Source organism: Lolium rigidum, chromosome 7 (genome assembly GCF_022539505.1).
Source record: "Lolium rigidum isolate FL_2022 chromosome 7, APGP_CSIRO_Lrig_0.1, whole genome shotgun sequence".
Lineage (NCBI taxonomy): Eukaryota > Viridiplantae > Streptophyta > Magnoliopsida > Poales > Poaceae > Lolium > Lolium rigidum.
The window spans coordinates 125,849,375-125,869,733 of record NC_061514.1 but is presented as its reverse complement, the minus strand read 5'-3'; the positions used below and the strand labels follow the sequence as shown (position 1 = coordinate 125,869,733).

Here is a 20,359-nt window from a genome sequence, read left to right as displayed (position 1 = left end):
GCATTAATGCCTACTAGGATACCACCAGCTGTGCCTACTGCTGGTAAGAAATTCCAAACAAAGTTCCTATTTCCTAGAAGATTTTTCAGAAAGGAGTTGGTGAGTTCTCCTTTTTTAGTTTCTTGAAAGCCAATGTAATCTAAATTCAGAGGAACTAAGTTATCATTAATGAAAAGCTTCCTACCAGGGGCAGAGATACCCCTACTATTCCAAAAGGCACATATCATGGATAAAACTTCTTGGGGTGCTTGCCCCGAGATTTCCTAATAACATCTATCCAATCTTCAGCAAGCTCCTCTTGCTGGTCCTTATCAGACAAGGAAGCAGCTCTAGGGGAGGAGCAGGCAGAATGCATACTATCAGATTCTACATCTAAATTGATACCAACTATTTTGGCAGCATTGTCTAATTCATCAACTTGTAAAACATTAAAGGGGTTGTTAGACATTATACCTTTCATCCTGGGAATCTCCAAGTTGTTGATTTTCTTCATCTCCTGCGCTTTCTCCATGATGTTCTTGGATCTGTCAATCCTGTTGCTCTGCCTAACAGGTTGCACAGGCCCCCACTTGGATCTTCTCTTTGCTGGATGCTCTTCAGTCACTTGATCAGCAAATATAAAGGGAATCTCCACATCTGGCATGATATCATCAGGCAGTTCCACTTCCTGAGCACCATCCCCTGGAGCAGCCTCTTCAAACTGGTTGGTCAAGTTACCCTTAAGCATTTTCTCAATGTACCAAAATTTCTTCACCTCTTCATTTACAGTACTAGAATCTGGAGTTTTGTCCCACACAAAGGCACCCTCTTGATCAACTAGACCTCTCTGGAGGAGTATCTGGTAGACACCAGAAGCACTTGTCTCTTGAGGAGCACAGTTCTCTCCAAGAGGAGTTTCCATCTCTTGGTCTTTCTGGGAGTATTGATCATTTGCAGAGGCTTGATTGATATTCCCAAGGGAGAAAGATTGAGGTCTTGCAGTAGCACCAGAGCCTCCTCCATTATCTTGTCCACCCTGATTACTCCCTCAGTATCTCTCTTGCTCTGATCTTCAAGTTCTTCTCCAAGCAGGTCATCATTATCTTCATTGGTAGGGATAACACTTTCCAATGTAAATCCTAGATGAAATAGGTTCCCATGATATCCAACAGTCTCCCAAGAGGTAGTTTAGAGGGATCCATACAGTGAACTTTCACCCTGACTTCTTGGGCATTGTTTCTAAATACACTGAGCCAATCTACTTCTAGCAACAAGCCACAAACAGAAACAGCTTGGTCAAGACTAGTCCACTCACACCACTTTGTTTGCAGTCCAGTCACTTTGATCCAGGTTTCCTTGAGCACTTCCACAGGTTTTGGGTCATCATTCCAAGCTTCCACCTTGACCCAGATGCCCTTCTTCTTGAGGCCAAATCTGGGATAGCCAATAACCTCTTCTACCTTAAGGTGGGGTGGGAACTTTACCAGATACACATCTGACTGCCCAAGCTCTCTGATTTGCCATGGCCAGTTGGTTTTATAGATTTGAGCAAACTCAGCATACAGTTCTTCCTTAGTAACCTCTTCTCCTTCAATTATCACAATGCCACAGTTCCTGGTGGACCCAACTGGATTGAACACTGTCTCAGGCATCTCAATGTGATAAAAACCCAAGCCTGGAGCACCACCACTTCCAACATACTTAGCTAGCTGATGTGGTCTTTTCCTGGCAGGGCATTCATCCACCAGGTGAGAAGTTGCTTTACAGATGAAACACATAGGGGTCCTACCACAAGCAGCTTGGTGGTGGCCTGGTTCTCCACAACACATACAAATGGTGTTAGTGTAGCTCATCTGAATTGCATTGGAAGAAACACCAGAAGGCGAATTCTGCTGGACAGACCCAAGCTTCTTCTTTCCTCTAGCTGAATTATTTGTCTTGCCTATCATATCTCCACCAGGTGCAGGCTGCTGCTGCTGCTGAACTGGAGGTTGCTGAGGCTGCTGTTGGAAACCAGGTTGTTGAGAGGCAAGGCACTGGTTAGATTGCATACCAAAGTCAGAATTGGGGGGGGGGGGGGAACTGCTGGTATGATCCATTGAAATCCCAAGGAGGAGGCATAGGGCCTGGAGCAAACCCAAAAGGATGCTGAGGATACCCATAAGCACCAGGCTGAGGAAACTCCATAGGCATCAGCTGCTGCTGGAAGGAGGGTTGCGTCTGCCCTGGTTGCTGTTGCCATTGCTCTTGGTTGTTCCCTCCTCCACCTCTACCTCTCCCTTTGTAGCCTCCACGACCAGCCATATTTGCTATAGTATCTACAGAACAAAGCTCTACTCCAAGATGGCTCTCCCCGGAGATCTCCTCCGCCGCCACCCAAGAGGCCAAAAGAGGAACCCTAAAGAGGAGGCACCCTTTTTATATCGGCCTTGCGAGGGGGATGGCCTGGTGGATGCCATGGAATATGTCAGAGTTGTTGGAAAAAGTCCTCCACCCCACCAAAGCATTCTTCACCACCCACCAGCTGGGTCTCACTGAGATCTGGACCCCTCCAGAGCGCTAATCTTGATGTTTTTGAACTCCTCTGCTCCGAGCTTCTAGAAGCTTGTATAATCTCCACCATGACTTTTCTCTGAACTTGGACATGTAGAGGAGCAGGTATCTGAAATTCACCATTCAGTGTTCTGGTGGTAACTGACGAAGCTGTTGGACGATCTCCTCCAAGAACCTGGTATGGTAACTGAACTGAATCAAGCCATTTATCGACTGCACCTCTGATTTGTTGAACCCTTGAGCACTCTGCACTGGCTGCCAGATCCTTGGGGCGCTGCAGTGAGATGCTTCCTGAGCCAACTCGAAGGCGGTTCGTGGCTTCCGCGGCCTCCCTGTCTTCGTCTTCCTCGGGCCGCAGGGTCTGCCCACCTCCGCAGATGAATCCTCGCAGACCATCATCTCCTTGCATTCCTCCTCCGAGGAGCTGGACATCGCCAGAAGCTTGGAGAGCTTGACGAATCTCCTCGGACCAGGCTTCACCTCCTGCGCCTCCGCACGAGGCTCCGCCACAAGCCGAGGCCCCGGCTCGCCAGGGTGTGTTGATGATGATGGAGCCGATGCGAAGCTCTCCCTTTGCCGGAGTTGGAGGAGCGGTTGGGCCTGCCCTCTCTGCGAACGCAGCCCAAACCTTCCCCAGTCGCCAACGCCGACCTCGATGAATCCTGGCGCTTCCTCGAGCACCGTCACCTCCTGTTCCTCCTTGGGGCTCCACCTCCGAGTACATCTCCTCTCCCTGCGCCTCCTCTCTGCCATCCGCCGACACTGACGCCAGAGTAAACCTCCTCCGAATCGCCGCGGATCTAGGTGGATTGAGCTTGGTGGCGAAGGTATGAGCGGTGGAGGAAGTGAAGTGAGTGGGGAACAGGGTATGAAGTGGGACTTCTCTCGTCGCACCGCGTGGGGCTCCCACCCTGGCCGCCATGGCCCGCCATGGTAGGAGATCGAGGAGGCCCCGCCATGAACAGGATGCTCGGTCGGAGCGGAGCCCGTATTCGGTCCGGTTCCACCATGGAACAGGACATGGTGCTCCACCCCGTCTCCCTTTGCCTGGGAGAAGAGCGAGACATGGCGGCGCGACACCACCGGAGGGTTCACGGCGGTGGGATCCCATTCCCTCGCTCTCCGGCCGCGACCCGCGCCTCCAGGTAGCGGATCTGCCTCGGTAGATCTCGGGGAAGTGGGGGGCACCACCCGATGGGCTCGCACATCGCATCTCGCTCCTCCGGCGAAGCTTGCATGAGGTAGAGCAGGTAGTAACGACGGACCAGCTTGTCGTGGAGATCTAGTTCCAGCGCGCTCTCCCTCCGAGAGCCCTCTCGATATGGCTCGGAACCTCGAGGGGTCGAGCCCCCGCGCGATCTGCTCGGAGAAGACATCCGCACCCTCCACCGCGCTTTGGAAGCCCTGGGGAACGGCGGCGGCGGCGGAGGCGCGGTGAATCGCCGTCGGCGAGAGACGCATGCAGAGAGAGGCGAGGGAGAGCCACAATCACGTTTTCTCAAGCTGGCTTTTCCAGTGTTTGAGTGTTCCACGCAGAAGCAGCTGCATGATCTTCCCAATAATTACACCTCGCTGTCCATGGCTGGTAACCTGACAACCTGCCGTAACCTTGTGTTGAGCGATCGAGTGGCTGTCCGTGGACCGTGGCCCTCACCCCGCGACACGCCACGCAACCGCCAGCCATCTCCATCCCCGTCGCCGTCGCGTCCCCGCCTCCTCCTCCTCCTCCCACCAAACCGAACTCCCCACACCACAGAGCGAGGAGAGGAACACAGTGGGGGCAAAGCCACACGCGTCCAGCTCCCGCGCCCATCTCATTCTCAGCTCACCTCTCTCTCGTCTCCGTCTACTCCGTTTCCTCCTCCCCTCCACACCACTTCTCTCCCCCTCTCCACTCTCCACCAGATTTGCCACACCACACCACGACACGCCGCTCCGCCCCGCCCTGCACCTTTATGCCGCCGACGCCCGCATGCCCATGGCGCCACCCGCACGGCCGCCGCGCCGCCCCGCGACGTTGACGCTGACGCTCCTCCTGCCCCTCCTCCTCCTCTCCTCCCCCTCCCTCCCCCTCTCCTCCGCCGCCGCGGACTCGCCGCCGTCGACCCCGGCCCCGCGCCACGCGCAGGTCGCGTCCGACGACTCCGACCAGCTCCCCGCGCCGCCGCGGCACGGCGGCCACCACCACCACCACCACCACCACCGGCACCCGCCGCCCCCGCCGCCGAAGCGCCGGCTCAACTTCGGCGAGAGGCTCGGGATCGCCTTCGCCGGCGTCGCCGCCGCAATGCAGCTGCTCCTCGCCGCCTTCCTCGCGCTCCGCGCCTGGCAGCTGCGCCGGCTCGACCGGGCCGAGGTCTCCTCCTCCACGCCCCTCACCTGACCCCGACGCCGTCCACCCCGTGATCAGGTCCGTGATCTGAGAAAATCGTCGTCGTTGTAAAGGAAGGAAAGCAATGAACATATTATTCTTCTCCATTGATTCCATTTTTACACGTCATTCTTTCCGCTCGCATCGCATGTGTTCTGTACCGGGGTGTACAACTTGCTTCTGCCGTGTCCAGGCTAGTAGACAGACAGGCCATGTGATAGTACTCATATCAGAGCTGTAGACAGTGTGTGTGTGTGCGTCTATTTTGTTTTGTTACCAGCTGATCCAGATTCCAATCCGAGATGATGCTGCGTTGATTGAATCAGATTCCAAATCTAGATGGATCAATCGATCGATAGGACACTTAGATGAGCATGCATGTGGAATGATTGAGCCACCCATCACGCAATGAAGTTGAACTTATGAGTCAGTACCTCACTCCAAGCTGCCGCTGTCGTAACTTACTGAACAGCAAGCTGATTGTACAAGTTTTGTCCTAGGAAACAAGCTGGTTGTACTTTCTGCTTTGCATATTTTGGTATCTGCATTCTGGTTGATGAAAAATTCAGAGGTGTCCAGTATCTAGCCATCGTAGGAAACAACAAATTCAGATGTTATTGTTTAAGGCTGTTACAAACACTCTTGGCGACCAAGTCATGAAGTCGATGGAATTCTCAGATTGGTTTGTTGGACAAAAAAGCGCATTGTCCTACACACTGAATTTCTTGACATATCATTTAGTTCAAGTTGTACTTTTGGCTCTGGTATCTTTTGATTTACCAATTCAATGCATGCAGTGTTATGTCTTTGCGAAATTGCATCTTAATTCTATTTTCGATCGAACCCAGATGCTTCTAGGTAGGACTACACAATTGTCGAAGCTAGCTAACTAAGTGGCATCTTCTTAGGAGAGATTCCCGTCCCCTCCCCCTCCCCCGCTCCCCTAACCCTAACCCCTCCTCCCACCCCCTTGCCCCGCCGCCGCCGACGGTCGCCACCGGGCCTAGCCCGTGTGGTTGACGGCGGCGGCGAGGCTCCCTCCTCGTGGTCGGCCGGCGGAGGGCTCGGCACCCCGCGCGAGCAGTGCTCCCTCGCGAGCATGGCGATGGCGCCGGGCGGCGGGCCGCGGGCGGCGCGGGCGGCGCCGTCGGGACAACGGCTGCGGGCGGAGCACGCGGCGGTGGGTGCTCAGGGCGGCGGCGCGTCGGCCCTCTGCGCGGCATGGGCGTTCTCCGGGAGGGCGCAGGTCGCGGGGCCTAGGGTGGTTTCGGCCGGGCAGGGCCCGGCCCCGTCTCGAGCCCCCTGCGTGTCCCCTTTGCCAGATCTTGCGATGCCGGCAGCCGGGGTGGTTGCTGGCCGCAGATCTCGCTGTGGCTGTCCTTCTCCGCCATTCTTCAGATCTGGTGTCGGCACGAGTCGTGGTGGCTGTGGGCAGCCCGGATCCGTGGAGGTGCTCACTCACCCGGTGATCCGCGTGGGGCGGATGCCGGTGAGGTCGGTTGTCGTCCGTTCGGGAGCGGATGTTCTGCGTAGGTGGTGGCTCTCGGTGCTCGTTGCGGCCCGACGGCGCGAGGAGTTTGGTCTCAGGCGGCGGCCTTGGTCGGTGGGAACCTTGCCGGTTGTCGGGCGAGCCGGAGGTTCCGGTGCCGGTCGTTGGCCATGGTCGTGCGGGCGACGTGGTCGCGGCGAGCAGCTTGTTGTGGCGGCGGTTCGGTTGACTTTCGACGGCCTAACCCTGTGTAGAAGAAGGAGAGGCCATGCCGAGGGGAAACCCTTGCCCTTTGGGCCATGATGGCGACGTCTGTGGACACCGTCCCCTTCCTGAAGGCGTCATGGGGCTTCTCTCCGTCTTTCTACAGTCTCCGGGTGAAAACCCAAGATCCTCGGATCGGGCGGCGGAGTGCCGCGATCTTCTTGAAGACATCGTCTTGGAGTCCAGAACAAGTTGCTCTCCGAAGGTTGTGTGGCGAAGGTGGCTTCGTTTGGCGATCTTCGGCAAGGCATGCTTCGTCCCCCTTCCCTGGTCGAGCCTCCCTGGTGCTACTTCTCGGTCTGCGAGCAACGCGGGTCGGTCCTCGGCGGTGGTCGGCCTCCGGTGGCGCTTCTGCGACGGAGGAGTGTTGTTGAGGCGCGCGTGAAAATGGCTCGCTCTCGGGTGAGCTCCGGCCCGACACTGTAGACTCCAGCTCTTCTTCGAGTCCTCGTAGGCGCTTTGGCTGAGCTTCTTGGTCGCGCTTCCGGCTGTAGCTTCTTCGGTAGTTCGTGTGGGTGTGTGGTGTCGGTTTGTAAGCTGGATTCAGCACTTTGTATCAATCTCGCCGTTGTTGGCTTTGTTAATTCAAAGTCGGGCACGTCCAGTGGCTTTCATCTAAAAAAAACTACACAATTGTCAAATGATCAAGTGTTGTCGATTATGGATCATTTCAGCTATCCCTAGAACCATGTTACATTTCAGCTATCCAAGTTATGTACATTCCCATGCAAATTCTTACAAAGTGAGATGCAGCAAACATGCTACTGTAGGATAGATTTTGTACTCATTGCTGGAAGTGCTGTACGTACATCTGTCATGCCTTGCTGCATAACATGCTAAATCCATTTTCATACGTGCTACCATTTCCTCCATTACTCACCGGCTGTTCATGTTATCACCACCTGTCAACTTCCTCTGACCAAGTACTTGTCGGCAGACATAGCATGTGTAACTGTGATATATAAAAAGAGAGTTAATCGAAAGGGCATGTCGCCGGATAAGGAAATCATCTCTTGCTTGTTTCCTGAGAGAGAGAGAAAAAAAAGAAGCATAGATATCAGGTCCGATGATTTTTGCATCTGAAATGCTACATGGATCGTTCGTCATGCATGTGAGAGCCAGATGGTCAGTATGCCGTAATATGCATCTTGGACAACTGGGAAAATCTGATCTTATTTTATTCCTCAGGCATCAGATCCAAGCCCCGAAGGACTTGACAGTGGAAATGTGTGCCAACTTGACCAAGATTTGGAATGTTCTTCTCGGTATTTGTATTCTGACTAGCAAGATGTGGAGTAACTTAGATAATTTTCTCACAGACGGGAAGTTTAATTCATTCAGTTTCAGTATGATCATGTGGCCTTCTCTAAGTAATCAACTTATTAAGTCACACCTCATATATTCAGTGAACAGCTTATGCGTAAACATCTGACACATATTACTGCGAAATTAGTTATCTTTTTTAAGAGCATGACCATAGGGGAATCCCCTGCGGTATAGATTTTTCTTTATATAAAAATGAAAGTGGCCAAAAGCCCCAAGTACAAGGTTACAAGCAATCTACCGAGGGAAGAATTGTACAAGGTAGGACAAATACGTTTTTCAGTTTTCTAGGTGAAAGTAGACTGGATCCAAGGAAGCAGATGGTGCACCATCCAGGGATTAACTCTGTGTACTGATGAAGTAATAAATCACTTAGAAATCAAAAAGTTTCCATCGCCCCAAAAATGGTCTCTGGCCTTTGAAAATAAGGTCATTACTTTCCTTCCAAATATTTCACGCAGCACACGAAACAATTTTCATAAAGCAAGGACTTGTGAATGCATTTCTTGTCACATTGAAGCATTGGGAGATCGCCTGAGAGTAGTCCCAAAGGATACCAATATGGGCCCAACAAGAGGCTGCAAAAGGGCACTGAAAAATAGGTGATCTTGTGTCTCAAAAACTTTTTTTTTAGAAAAGATAGCTGCGATATATTAAATCACTGAAACATCGGAATCCAAAACACTTACAATAACAGCCGGTGGACCACCAAGCCAAGACCTAGACAGTTTATTATCGCAGCCCTCCTTAGCTAACACATGAGCAACTACATTTGCCCTTCGACGCACAGCCCGCACCGTGATCTCATCAAACTCACCCATGAGTTCCTTCCTCTTCCCCACAACCCTCCCGCATACCGGGGAAACCCTAGGATTTGTCTAGGCAGCAACGTTATCATCGTCACATCCCTTCTTGAAGGTGCTGCTTTGGTATGCCGCAATTCGGAGGGCCAAGATGGTGGTGGGAATTCTTCGGAGGGCGCAACGGTTGCAGATCATGACCGTTTTCGTCGATCCAACTTTGTCGACATTGTTTTCCTTTCTCTTCTTCTTATGTTTCCTTTTGGGCTTTGATGTGCTGTTTGCCCCACCGGTGGTCTCTATCTTTTATCGGTTGTTGCTATATTAATATAGCGAGGCGAAAGCCTATTTCAAGGAGGCTTCTTTGTAGCACTTGTTCTTACTATGGACTAAATGGTAGTTCAAATCATATTTTTTGGGCATGGTTGAAAAAACTTGCTAAGGTTTCTCTACTTTAATACATAACACCGTAGTTTTGCTTAGTTCAACACAAAACCCCATGAAACTAAACCTCAAATCTTATATGAACTACCGACATGGAAGACTTATCTTAGAAATACTGGGTGTAACATTGCATGTGCACGCACAGATGCTCACACATCACATGCTGATAACCGGAGTCGCAAAGCTTTAATATTAAAGAAATCATCATAAAGCATCTGGCTGTCGAAGGTGATATCACCTCTTGCACTGAAAGAAAGATCCACCTTAATAAGACATACAAGCATCCAAGCCGAGATTTTATTTATATGACTCGAGATATAATCAGCCTCATAATCACCCTGACAAAAGTTGGTTCTCTCTGAGGATGATACTCATCGTAACAAGATTTAGCGTACCTAGATCATTCACAATGCAAAGCAGAAAGAAGGAATGACATTTTAGCAAATCAAGGAGATCGTAGCTTAAGTCGTAATACCAAATTCATATGGAAGAGTTGATGTGTAATTAAATGAAACCGAGAGAACACACAGATAGTGTAAACAGAGTGATATTATGCTATTAAGAGGTTTGCTCTACAAACCAATTGGTGACCCCGTGATTTCTGGCAAGTTTAGACCCATTCATATTCATATGTGGCAAAGTTTATCCCACTTTAAAAGTTCAAATATCGTGGAGGTTAGTATCGATCATATATTTGTGTCTGAGCTAGAATACTCTTTCTCAAACAGAAAGCAGGTTCATCTTATAGGATAGTGTCAACACCCGGATTTTTAAATCCAGATGCCTATTATGCCATACATCGCAATCCCATGAAGATTGTTTTTGCGAGACATAACAGTTGAATATCATAGAGTCATCATTCATTACAACACCAAAGTAGTCATTACATAAAAAGGATCACATGATCCAGTCTCATTACAACACTTGATCTAATGATCATTACATAATACGTAGCGGAAGCGAAGTAGTAGTGGACTATCTATTCCACAGGCAACGCTTGACGTTAGAAGAGGCTCCTAGTTGTCGTAGACATCCTGTTGGCCGTCATCTTCATACTGCTGTTCAACTTCATAGTCTGGCCATTTGAATAGCCAGGGACACAGCCGTGAGTACTTTCAAGTACTCGCAAACTAATACTTGTGTAAGCACTAACAGTTTGAGGGAAAGTATGCTAAGCTCTAGGTTATTTGCATAAAGCAAATTTTAGTTCATAAACACTTTGGTAAAAGACTCCTCATATGCTAACTAACTCAAGTGGAAACATTAGTGTTATTCCCACAACTTTGTTGTGATTCAAATCAAAGTCACCTTTCAAATTCAAACCACAAGTCACCCTTTTGTAAAAGTTCTGATGACGGAACAGTATGGCCTTTCCAACTGTCCATGACCGCGGACGCGGCTATTCGAATAGGTTTACACTCTGCAGAGGTTGCACACTTGTGCCACAACATTTGATTACATCCGTCAAGGATAACCCTGAATAATCATAACTCAGTATGCGGATCATCAACCATTAACCTTTCACTTACACACCCTAGTATAGGCACCTCTCCCCATGAGCTTGACCTCCCGGTGATAGCCAACTGTTATCCCGGGAACTGCACAAGGCTTGGGTCGTACATTCACCTCAGTTCACGTCATTTCACTTTCCACGGAGGCAGCCTCGGCATAACCTCTATGATGCTTGTTCATAGGGAACTCATACTAAGACACATAAATTTCCAGCTAAAGCCTTACCCATAATCAGGTATTGTGGTGGTACTCAAGAATTGGAATGGTATCGCATCCAAACCCAATCATCAGGTTTCATCAAAAAACACCATATCACACAAGTCATATTCACCTTCAAACTCTCAATAGAATGACTCATCATTCCAAGGTTTTCAGAATTCAAAAGTTTCACAAGTTCCCAGCTAGAGTACTCATTTTTAATTTAGCACTAGCAACTAAGCATGAGGGGTGCTAACTAACTAGCGAGCAGGTGAGTGTGTCTACGGCGTTGCTGATGTCGTGGTGATGCTGGTGGCGAGCAGAGAGGGCGCGGGATGACGCAGGTGAGTGGGGTGACGTGGTGGCCGAGCGCGCTCTGGCGCGTGTCTGTGCATGCTCTAGCGTGCGCGTGCGTGTCTGGGCGCGTTCGTGCCATCGCGTGTGGTGGACCACTTTGTCGAGCAGAGTGTCTGGCACGTCCAGGAGGGTGAGATGAGTGGGTTTGACATGGTTGGACACGTTGGAAACGACCAGAGAGGTGAGCGGCATGGAGAGGGGTGGGTGATGACCCACAAGTATAGGGGGTGTATCGTAGTACTTTCGATAAATAAGAGTGTCGAACCCAACGAGGAGCAGAAGGTGTTGACAATCAGTTTCGATGAAGGATTCACTTTAAATGCTCACAGACCAGTATTCAGGGGGTTTTGATATAGAAGATAAATAAAGTACAAGTAAATAAAATACGAGAGTAATAGTTGCAGCGAGTGGCCCAATCCTTTTTAGCACAAAGGACAAGCCGGTTTTTTTACTTATGATGACCAAACGTTCTTGAGAACGCACGGGATTTTAGTCTAGTGCTTTCGCTTCATATAGCTGATTAATCTTCAATTTTTTGATAAGTACTGTGTGGGTGAACCTATGCTAATGCATCGCCCTTCCTAGGACTAATACATACTCGTGATTATACCCCTTGCAAGGATCCGCAAATACAAGAAAGTAATTAAGATAAATCTAACCACAGCCTTAAACTTTGAGATCCTGCTATCCCTCATGCATCGATATACCAACGGGGGTTTAGGTTTCTGTCACTCCGGCAACCCCACAATTAGCAAACGAATACAAGATGCATTCCCCTAGGCCCATAAAGGTGAAGTATCATGTAGTCGACGTTCACATGACACCACTAGAAGAATAACACCACAACTTAAATATCAAACCATTGAATATTACTCACCATAGTTCACTACTAACATTTAGACTTCACACATGTCCTCAAGAACTAAACGAACTACTCACGAGACATCATATGGAACATGATCAGAGGTGATATGATGATGAATAACAATCTGAACATAAACCTTGGTTCAATGGTTTCACTCAATAGCATCAATAACAAGGAGTAATCAATACCGGGAGAGTTTCCCCTATGAAATAATCAAGATTCAACCCTAGATGTTACAGCGGTGACGAGGTGCAGTGGTGGAGATGACGGTGACGGTGGTGGAGATGATGGTGATGATGATCCCAATGAAGTCCAGCTCGATGGCGTCGATTTTCCCCTCCGGGCGGGAATTTCCCCAGCGGATTTCAGCCTGCCGGAGAGCTCTTTTCTCTCAGGTGTTTTCCGCCCCGCAGAGGCGGCTGTGTCTCCTCGCGATTCTCCCTAGTACCTTAGGTTTTCGGGTAGATAAGGTACGCGAAAGAGAGGCGGCCGAGGGGGCTGTGGGCCCCCTCCCCACAAGGCGGCGCGGCCAGGCTGGGGCCCGCGCCGGCCTATGGGGGGCCCATGGCGGCCCTCCTCAGCCCCTCCTTTTGGCTGGCTCCCTTTTCTGGAGAAATAAGACCTTCGGTGTAATTTCCGTCGCTTGTTGATCTTCGAAATATTGCATTCCGACGGTGCTTTTTCCAGCTAGAATCCCGACTCCGGTGAGTGATTCTCCAATAATCATGAAACATGCAAAATAGGTGAAATAACATAAGTATCATCTCTAAATATGAAATATATCAATGAATAACAAGTAAATTATGATATAAAATAGTGATGCAAAATGGACGTATCAACTCCCCCCAAGCTTAGACTTCGCTTGTCCCCAAGCGAAACTGAACTCAGCAAACAAGACCACATGTTTATGGAGTGAAGAGTCGATAAATAAAATACGGACAAGAAGCATCACATTAATTCACACAAGACGTTCTAGTGAACAACTCCCTCATATAATTCAACTTGAAACAAGTATAAGGAAATCACAAATAAAGGTGCATAGGAAATCATAGTTGGTGATGGCAAACTTCGTTCTTGGTCAAAGAACAACTAACAGATTGTACTTATCTGTCGAGCAGCGCTCTTATATTAAAGCTTATACGGCATAGCTTGCATACACAATCATAATAATCTCCTCGTAATCATTGATAACTTTCAAAGCTATATTCATTCGGATAAAACTTGTACTAAACAAGGAAGAAAGGCATGATTAAATAGATCACAATATAAATGGTTGGATCACAACAACTCAATTGCTTGCTTGAGATAGAGGGAAATAGGTTTACTGACTCAACATGAAAGTAAAAGACAGGCCCTTCACAGAGGGAAGCAGGGATTAAATCTTGTGCTAGATCCTTTTAAGTTTTGAAATCATATAGAAAGCATAAAAGTAAAGTTTTGAGAGGTGTTTATTGTTGTCAACGAATGGTAGTGGGCACTCTAACCCCCTTGCCAAACATACTTCCAAAGAGCGGCTCCCATGAAGGATATTATCTCTACCAGCAAGGTAGATCATCCCTCTTCTCTTTTGCTTACACATGTACTTTAGTTTATTTAAGGATGACACTCCTCCCAACCTTTGCTTTCACAAGCCATGGCTAACAAAATCCTCGGGTGCCTTCCAACATTTCACATACCATGGAGGAGTGTCTATTGCAGAATTAGGTTGCTTACTGATGAATCAGGGCAAAACATGTGAAGAGAATTATTAACGAAAGTTAATTAATTGGGGCTGGGAACCCCGTTGCCAGCTCTTTTTGCAAAATTATTGGATAAGCGGATGTGCCACTAGTCCATTGGTGAAAGTGTTATCACCAGAATTTGACCAGATCAGAGGTGGGCCGCGATTAAGATGGGCTTGGAGAATATACTTGGAAGAAATACATGAATCGGCCTTGTATACAAAGTTTGGGCTAGTTTGCCCGTGTATCTGTAAATATAGTAGGATACGTGTCGGTTAGATAGAACTTGGCTCGTGCACGGTTGGGATTATTCCCACGTTAGAAAGTCTACGGACTATAAATATGTATCTAGGGTTATTGAGAAAGACAACAATCACGTTCATCACAAACCAATCTAGGCGCATCGCCAACCCCTTGTTTCGAGGGTTTCTTCCGGTAAGCATCATGTCGCCTAGATCGCATCTTGCGATCTAGGCAGTACAAGTTTATTCGTTGTTCATGCGTTGCTCGTGCTGAAGCCTTGTTGATGGCGAGCAACGTAGTTATCATAGATGTGTTAGGGTTAGCATTGTTTCATCGTCTCACATGCTTTCGTACATGAAACCCTTAGACGTCTAGCCGCCCTTACACCTATCTTAGGTGTAAGGGCGACACCTCGCTTGATCATTATTTAGTAGATCCGATCCGTTATGATTGCTCCTTGTTCTTCAAGGATTAGTTTAATATCTCGCATAGTTAGGCCTTGCAAACGGGTTGAAGGATCCAAGTAGCACGTAGGGTGTAGTTTGCTAGCCCTAGATGAGATGTTCCGGGGATCAACTTCATGTTGGTTTTTAGGCCTTATCTAGGGTCGATTTATTATCACCGTGCGTGGCCGCCGAGCTCAATCACGTGTAGGATGTTCCGATTATGTGGTGAAAACCCTAAATCGTCGTAGGTCGTTTTAGCTTTATTTTGATCAAGCAGGACCACCATGTGATCGTATACCTCATACGGATCATGGGTGGATCGGATCCTTGAGCCGATTCACGGGACAACTCCGAGAGCCGATCGAGGCTCGTATTTAATGTTTACGTGTATGCCATGCAGGAAACTAAGCGAAGCAAATCCATCACCTTCCCGACCGGTATAGGTCGGGTGGCACGCCCTTGCACCAGCATCGGATGTGCGTGCCGAGGCTTTGCGGGCCGTCGCTCGAGGGACCGGGGTCAGCCCGCAGCCCTGGGAGCCTCCCGGCTCTACCGTGTTGCCCGTCGCTGCCCGCCGGTGGGTTTCGACCGCAACACATTCGCGCACGCCCGGTGGGACAGTCTTCGACATCAACCGCATCGCCATCTACATCCGAGATGGCGGAAGGTACTCCGGTCACGTACGAAGATCCGACCGAGGAGCTCAAGAAGAAGTATGACGAGGTCAAAGCTATCCTCGAAGCCGACCTCATCGGCTCTTTCCGGAGAACCCGCTCACACCGCATCGGTGGAAAGGGTTCTCACCTGAAGGCGCGCTCGATGGAGTGGACCTGTCTACCCCTTCGAAGAACGCACCAGGTCTCTCGCGTCGGGAGATTAATTCCATGGTAGCTCATTCGCCGCACCGCCATTCCGAGAGCCTCGGTGAACACTTTGGAGCGTGTCGCCCTTCGGGTGATCCAGAAATCATGAGCCATCAATATTCTCCGTCGGGACCAGCTCTAGGGACTCACCAAGGAGAGATACCACTCCGGTCCCGACCACCGTGCCGTTCGCGTTGGCGGCACCGAAGTGTCGAGTTCACCGGCATACGTCGTCTACAAGATCGGTGGTGACCCTAGTGATTACCAGTTCTTGTATGAGGCGCCTAAGGAGATCCCTCACGGATACACGTGCACATACGTGCCAGACTGCAGTAACTGGGCGCTCTCGAACCAGACTGCAACAGCAGGGACTTCTAGAACAGCAGGAGGAACTTCTGGAACAGATCTTGAGAAGCAGACGTGGCTAGCTAAGTATGCCACTCCGACGAACCTCCAGAGCTCAACTCCTGCAGTTGGCTCAGAGCTTGAGAAGCAAGCGTGGCTGGCTAAGTATGCCACTCCAGCGAATCTTCAGAGTTCGACTCCTGCAGCCAAAGCACCGCGGATCGGATCGCACAATCTTGAGAGACCAGTTCGGCATGGTGCCGAAAAGGAGGGCACTCGGCTATTCCAAGCCGTACCCCAACGAGTACGATTTGATCCCACTACCACCCAAATATCGGCTCCCCGAATTCTCCAAGTTTAGTGGGTCAGATGGCTCCAGCTCAATCGAGCATGTGAGCCGATATTTGGCGCAGCTGGGCATGATCTCAGCATCAGATCAACTACGTGTGAGGTCTTCGCACAATCCCTCACAGGATCGACTTTCGGGTGGTACACATCGCTGCCACCAGACTCAATCCAGACTTGGAAGCAGTTGGAAGAACAGTTCCACATACAGTATCACTCAGAGGCTTCCGAGCCTGGAATTGCCGATCTAGCACAAGTGCGACAGAAGCGCGGAGAAACGGTGTCAGAATACATCCGCCGCTTCAGATCGTTAGGAACCGATGCTATTCGGCTCGTGTGACCGAAAAGAAGCAGCCGAGTTGGCGGTGGTGGGTCTCGCATCACCGATCAAGGATGTGGCCTCCCAGCGTACTACCCTTCACCGGCGCATATGGTGCGTAAGCTATCATTATATGAACAGCGCCACCCGGAGGTGTACCAGGATAAATTCAAGCGTGCGGTAGTCCTGGTTGAGGCAGATGAAGATGAAGGCTCGCGGGAGATCAAGAGGTAGCGACGGCTGAATGGACTCGGGGGGCAAGCCCCGTGTCCTGCAAGTGGGTTAAACCACAAGGTCCTCCAAGAGGGTTTGAATTCGACGTGACCAAAGCTGAGCAAATTTTCGACCTCTTACTTAAGGAGAAGCAGCTAAAGTTACCCGAAGGCCACAAAATCCCCACGTCACAGGAGCTGAACGGAAAGCCATACTGCAAGTGCCATAACACGTTCACCCATACCACTAACGACTGCAGGGTGTGGCGTGATGGCGTGTATTTCACACGTTCGTTGGGCAACCCCAAGAGGAAGGTATGATGCGCACAGCAGCAAGTTTTCCCTCAGAAAGAAACCAAGGTTTATCGAACCAGGAGGAGCCAAGAAGCACGTTGAAGGTTGATGGCGGCGAGATGTAGTGCGGCGCAACACCAGGGATTCCGGCGCCAACGTGGAACCCGCACAACACAACCAAAGTACTTTGCCCCAACGAAACAATGGAGGTTGTCAATCTCACCGGCTTGCCGTAACAAAGGATTAACCGTATTGTGTGGAAGATGATTGTTTGCGCAGAAAACAAGAAAAAACAAGTATTGCAAGAGATTGTATTTCAAGTAAAGAGAATTGGACCGGGGTCCACAGCTCACTAGAGGTGTCTCTCCCATAAGACGAACAGCATGTTGGGTGAACAAATTACAGTTGGGCAATTGACAAATAAAGAGAGCATAACAATGCACATACATATCATGATGAATATAGTGAGATTTAATTGGGCATTACGACAAAATACATAGACCGCCATCCAACTGCATCTATGCCTAAAAAGTCCACCTTCAGGTTATCATCCGAACCCCCTCCAAGCATTAAGTTGCAAAGCAACGACAATTGCATTAAGTATGGTGCGTAATGTAATCAACAACTACATCCTTAGACATAGCATCAATGTTTTATCCCTAGTGGCAACAAGACAACACAACCTTAGAACTTTCTCACATCGTCCTGTGTGTCAATGCAGCATGAACCCACTATCGAGCATAAGTACTCCCTCTTGGAGTTAAAAGCATCTACTTGGCCGAGCATCTACTAATAACGGAGAGCATGCAAGATCTTAAACAACACATAAGCATAACTTTGATAATCAACATAACAAGTATTCTCTATTCATCGGATCCCAACAAACGCAACATATAGAATTACATATAGATGATCTTGATCATGATAGGCAGCTCACAAGATCCGACAATGATAGCACAATGGGGAGAAGACAACCATCTAGCTACCGCTATGGACCCATAGTCCAGGGGTAGACTACTCACTCATCACTCCGGAGGCGACCATGGCGGTGTAGAGTCCTCCGGGAGATGATTCCCCCTCCCAGCAGGTGCCGGAGGCGATCTCCGTGATCCCCCGAGATGGGATCGGCGGTGACGGCGTCTCCGGAAGGTTTTCCGTATCGTGGCTCTCGGCACCGGGGGTTTCGCCACGGAGGCTTTAAGTAGGCGGAAGGGTAGGTCAAGAGGCGGCACGAGGGCCCCACACCACAGTGGCCGCGCGGCCAAGGGGGGCCGCGCCGCCCTAGGGTGTGGCCCCCTCGTGGCCCCTCTTCGTCTCGTCTTCGGTCTTCTCGGAAGCTTCGTGAGAAAATAGGCCTCCGGGCTTTTATTTCGTCCAATTCCGAGAATATTTCTTTACTAGGATTTCTGAAACCAAAAACAGCAGTAAAACAAAGAATCGGCACTTCGGCATCTTGTTAATAGGTTAGTTCCGTAAAATGCACGAATATGACATAAAGTGTGCATAAAACATGTAGATAACATCAATAATGTGGCATGGAACACAAGAAATTATCGATACGTTGGAGACGTATCAGCATCCCCAAGCTTAGTCTCGCTTCGTCCCGAGCAGGTAAAACGATAACAAAGATAATTTCTGGAGTGACATGCCATCATAATCTTGATCATACTATTTGTAAAGCATATGTAAAGAGTGCAGCGATCAAAACAATGTGTATGACATGAGTAAACAAGTGAATCATAAAGCAAAGACTTTTCATGGATAGCACTTCAAGACAAGCATCAATAAGTCTTGCATAAGAGTTAACTCATAAAGCAATAATTCAAAGTAAAGGTATTGAAGCAACACAAAAGAAGATTAAGTTTCAGCGGTTGCTTTCAACTTGTAACATGTATATCTCATGGATATTGTCAACATAGAGTAATATAATAAGTGCAATACGCAAGTATGTAGGAATCAATGCACAAGCTCACACAAGTGTTTGCTTCTTGAGGTGGAGAGAAATAGGTGAACTGACTCAACATTGAAAGTAAAAGAATGGTCCTCATAGAGGAAAAGCATCGATTGCTATATTTGTGCTAGAGCTTTGATTTTGAAAACATGAAACAATTTTGTCAACGGTAGTAATAAAGCATATGCATCATGTAAATTATATCTTATAAGTTGCAAGCCTCATGCATAGTGTACTAATAGTGCTCGCACCTTGTCCTAATTAGCTTGGACTACCCGGATTATCACCGCAATACATATGCTTTAACCAAGTTTCACAAAGGGGTACCTCTATGCCGCCTGTACAAAGGTCTAAGGAGAAAGCTCGCATTTGGATTTCTCGCTTTTGATTATTCTCAACTTAGACATCCATACCGGACAACATAGACAACAGATAATGGACTCCTCTTTTAATGCTTTAAGCATTTGACAACAATTTATTCTTTTCTCATTAGAGATTTGAGGATGTTTGTCCAAAACTGAAACTTCCACCATGAATCATGGCTTTAGTTAGCGGCCCAATGTTCTTCTCTCACAATATGCATGCTCAAACCATTCAACTCAGTGGTAGATCGCCCTTACTTCGTACAAGACGAACATGCATAGCAACTCACATGATATTCAACAATGAGTTGATGGCGTTCCCGCAAACATGGTTATCGCACAACAAGCAACTTAATAAGAGATAAAGTGCATAATTACATATTCAATACCACAATAGTTTTTAAGCTATTTGTCCCATGAGCTATATATTGCAAAGGTAAATGATGGAATTTTAAAGGTAGCACTCAAGCAATTTACTTTGGAATGGCGGGAAAATACCACGTAGTATAGGTAGGTATGGTGGACACAAATGGCATAGTGGTTGGCTCAAGTATTTTGGATGCATGAGAAGTATTCCCTCTCGATACAAGGTTTAGGCTAGCAAGGTTATTTGAAACAAACACAAGGATGAACTAGTACAACAAAACTCACATAAAAGACATATTGAAAACATTATAAGACTCTACACCGTCTTCCTTGTTGTTCAAACTCAATACTAGAAATTATCTAGACCTTAGAGAAACCAAATATGCAAACCAAATTTTAGCATGCTCTATGTATTTCTTCATTAATGGGTGCAAAGCATATGATGCAAGAGCTTAAACATGAGCACAACAATTGCCAAGTATCACATTACCCAAGACATTTTTAGCAATTACTACATGTATCATTTTCCAATTCCAACCATATAACAATTTAACGAAGGAGAAACTTCGCCATGAATACTATGAGTAGAAACCAAGGACATATTTGTCCATATGCTACAGCGGAGTGTGTATCTCTCCCATAAAGTGAATGCTAGGATCCATTTTATTCAAACAAAACAAAAACAAAAACAAACCGACGCTCCAAGAAAAAGCACATAAGATGTGGCCGAATAAAAA

At 48.4% G+C, this 20,359-nt stretch overlaps 1 protein-coding gene across 1 annotated transcript; it reads left to right on the top strand.

Moving 5' to 3' along the window:
* Positions 1-4,510: 4,510 nt before the first annotated feature.
* On the top strand, positions 4,511-4,915 carry LOC124674138 (UBA-like domain-containing protein 2). Its single transcript, XM_047210176.1, has one exon. It carries the CDS (start codon positions 4,511-4,513, stop codon positions 4,913-4,915), a length of 405 nt encoding a protein of 134 aa, XP_047066132.1.
* Positions 4,916-20,359: the final 15,444 nt, after the last annotated feature.

Excerpts from the sequence above, each read along its gene's own strand:
- LOC124674138 (XM_047210176.1), top strand. The coding sequence starts at position 4,511 with ATGGCGCCACCCGCACGGCCGCCGCGCCGCCCCGCGACGTTGACGCTG.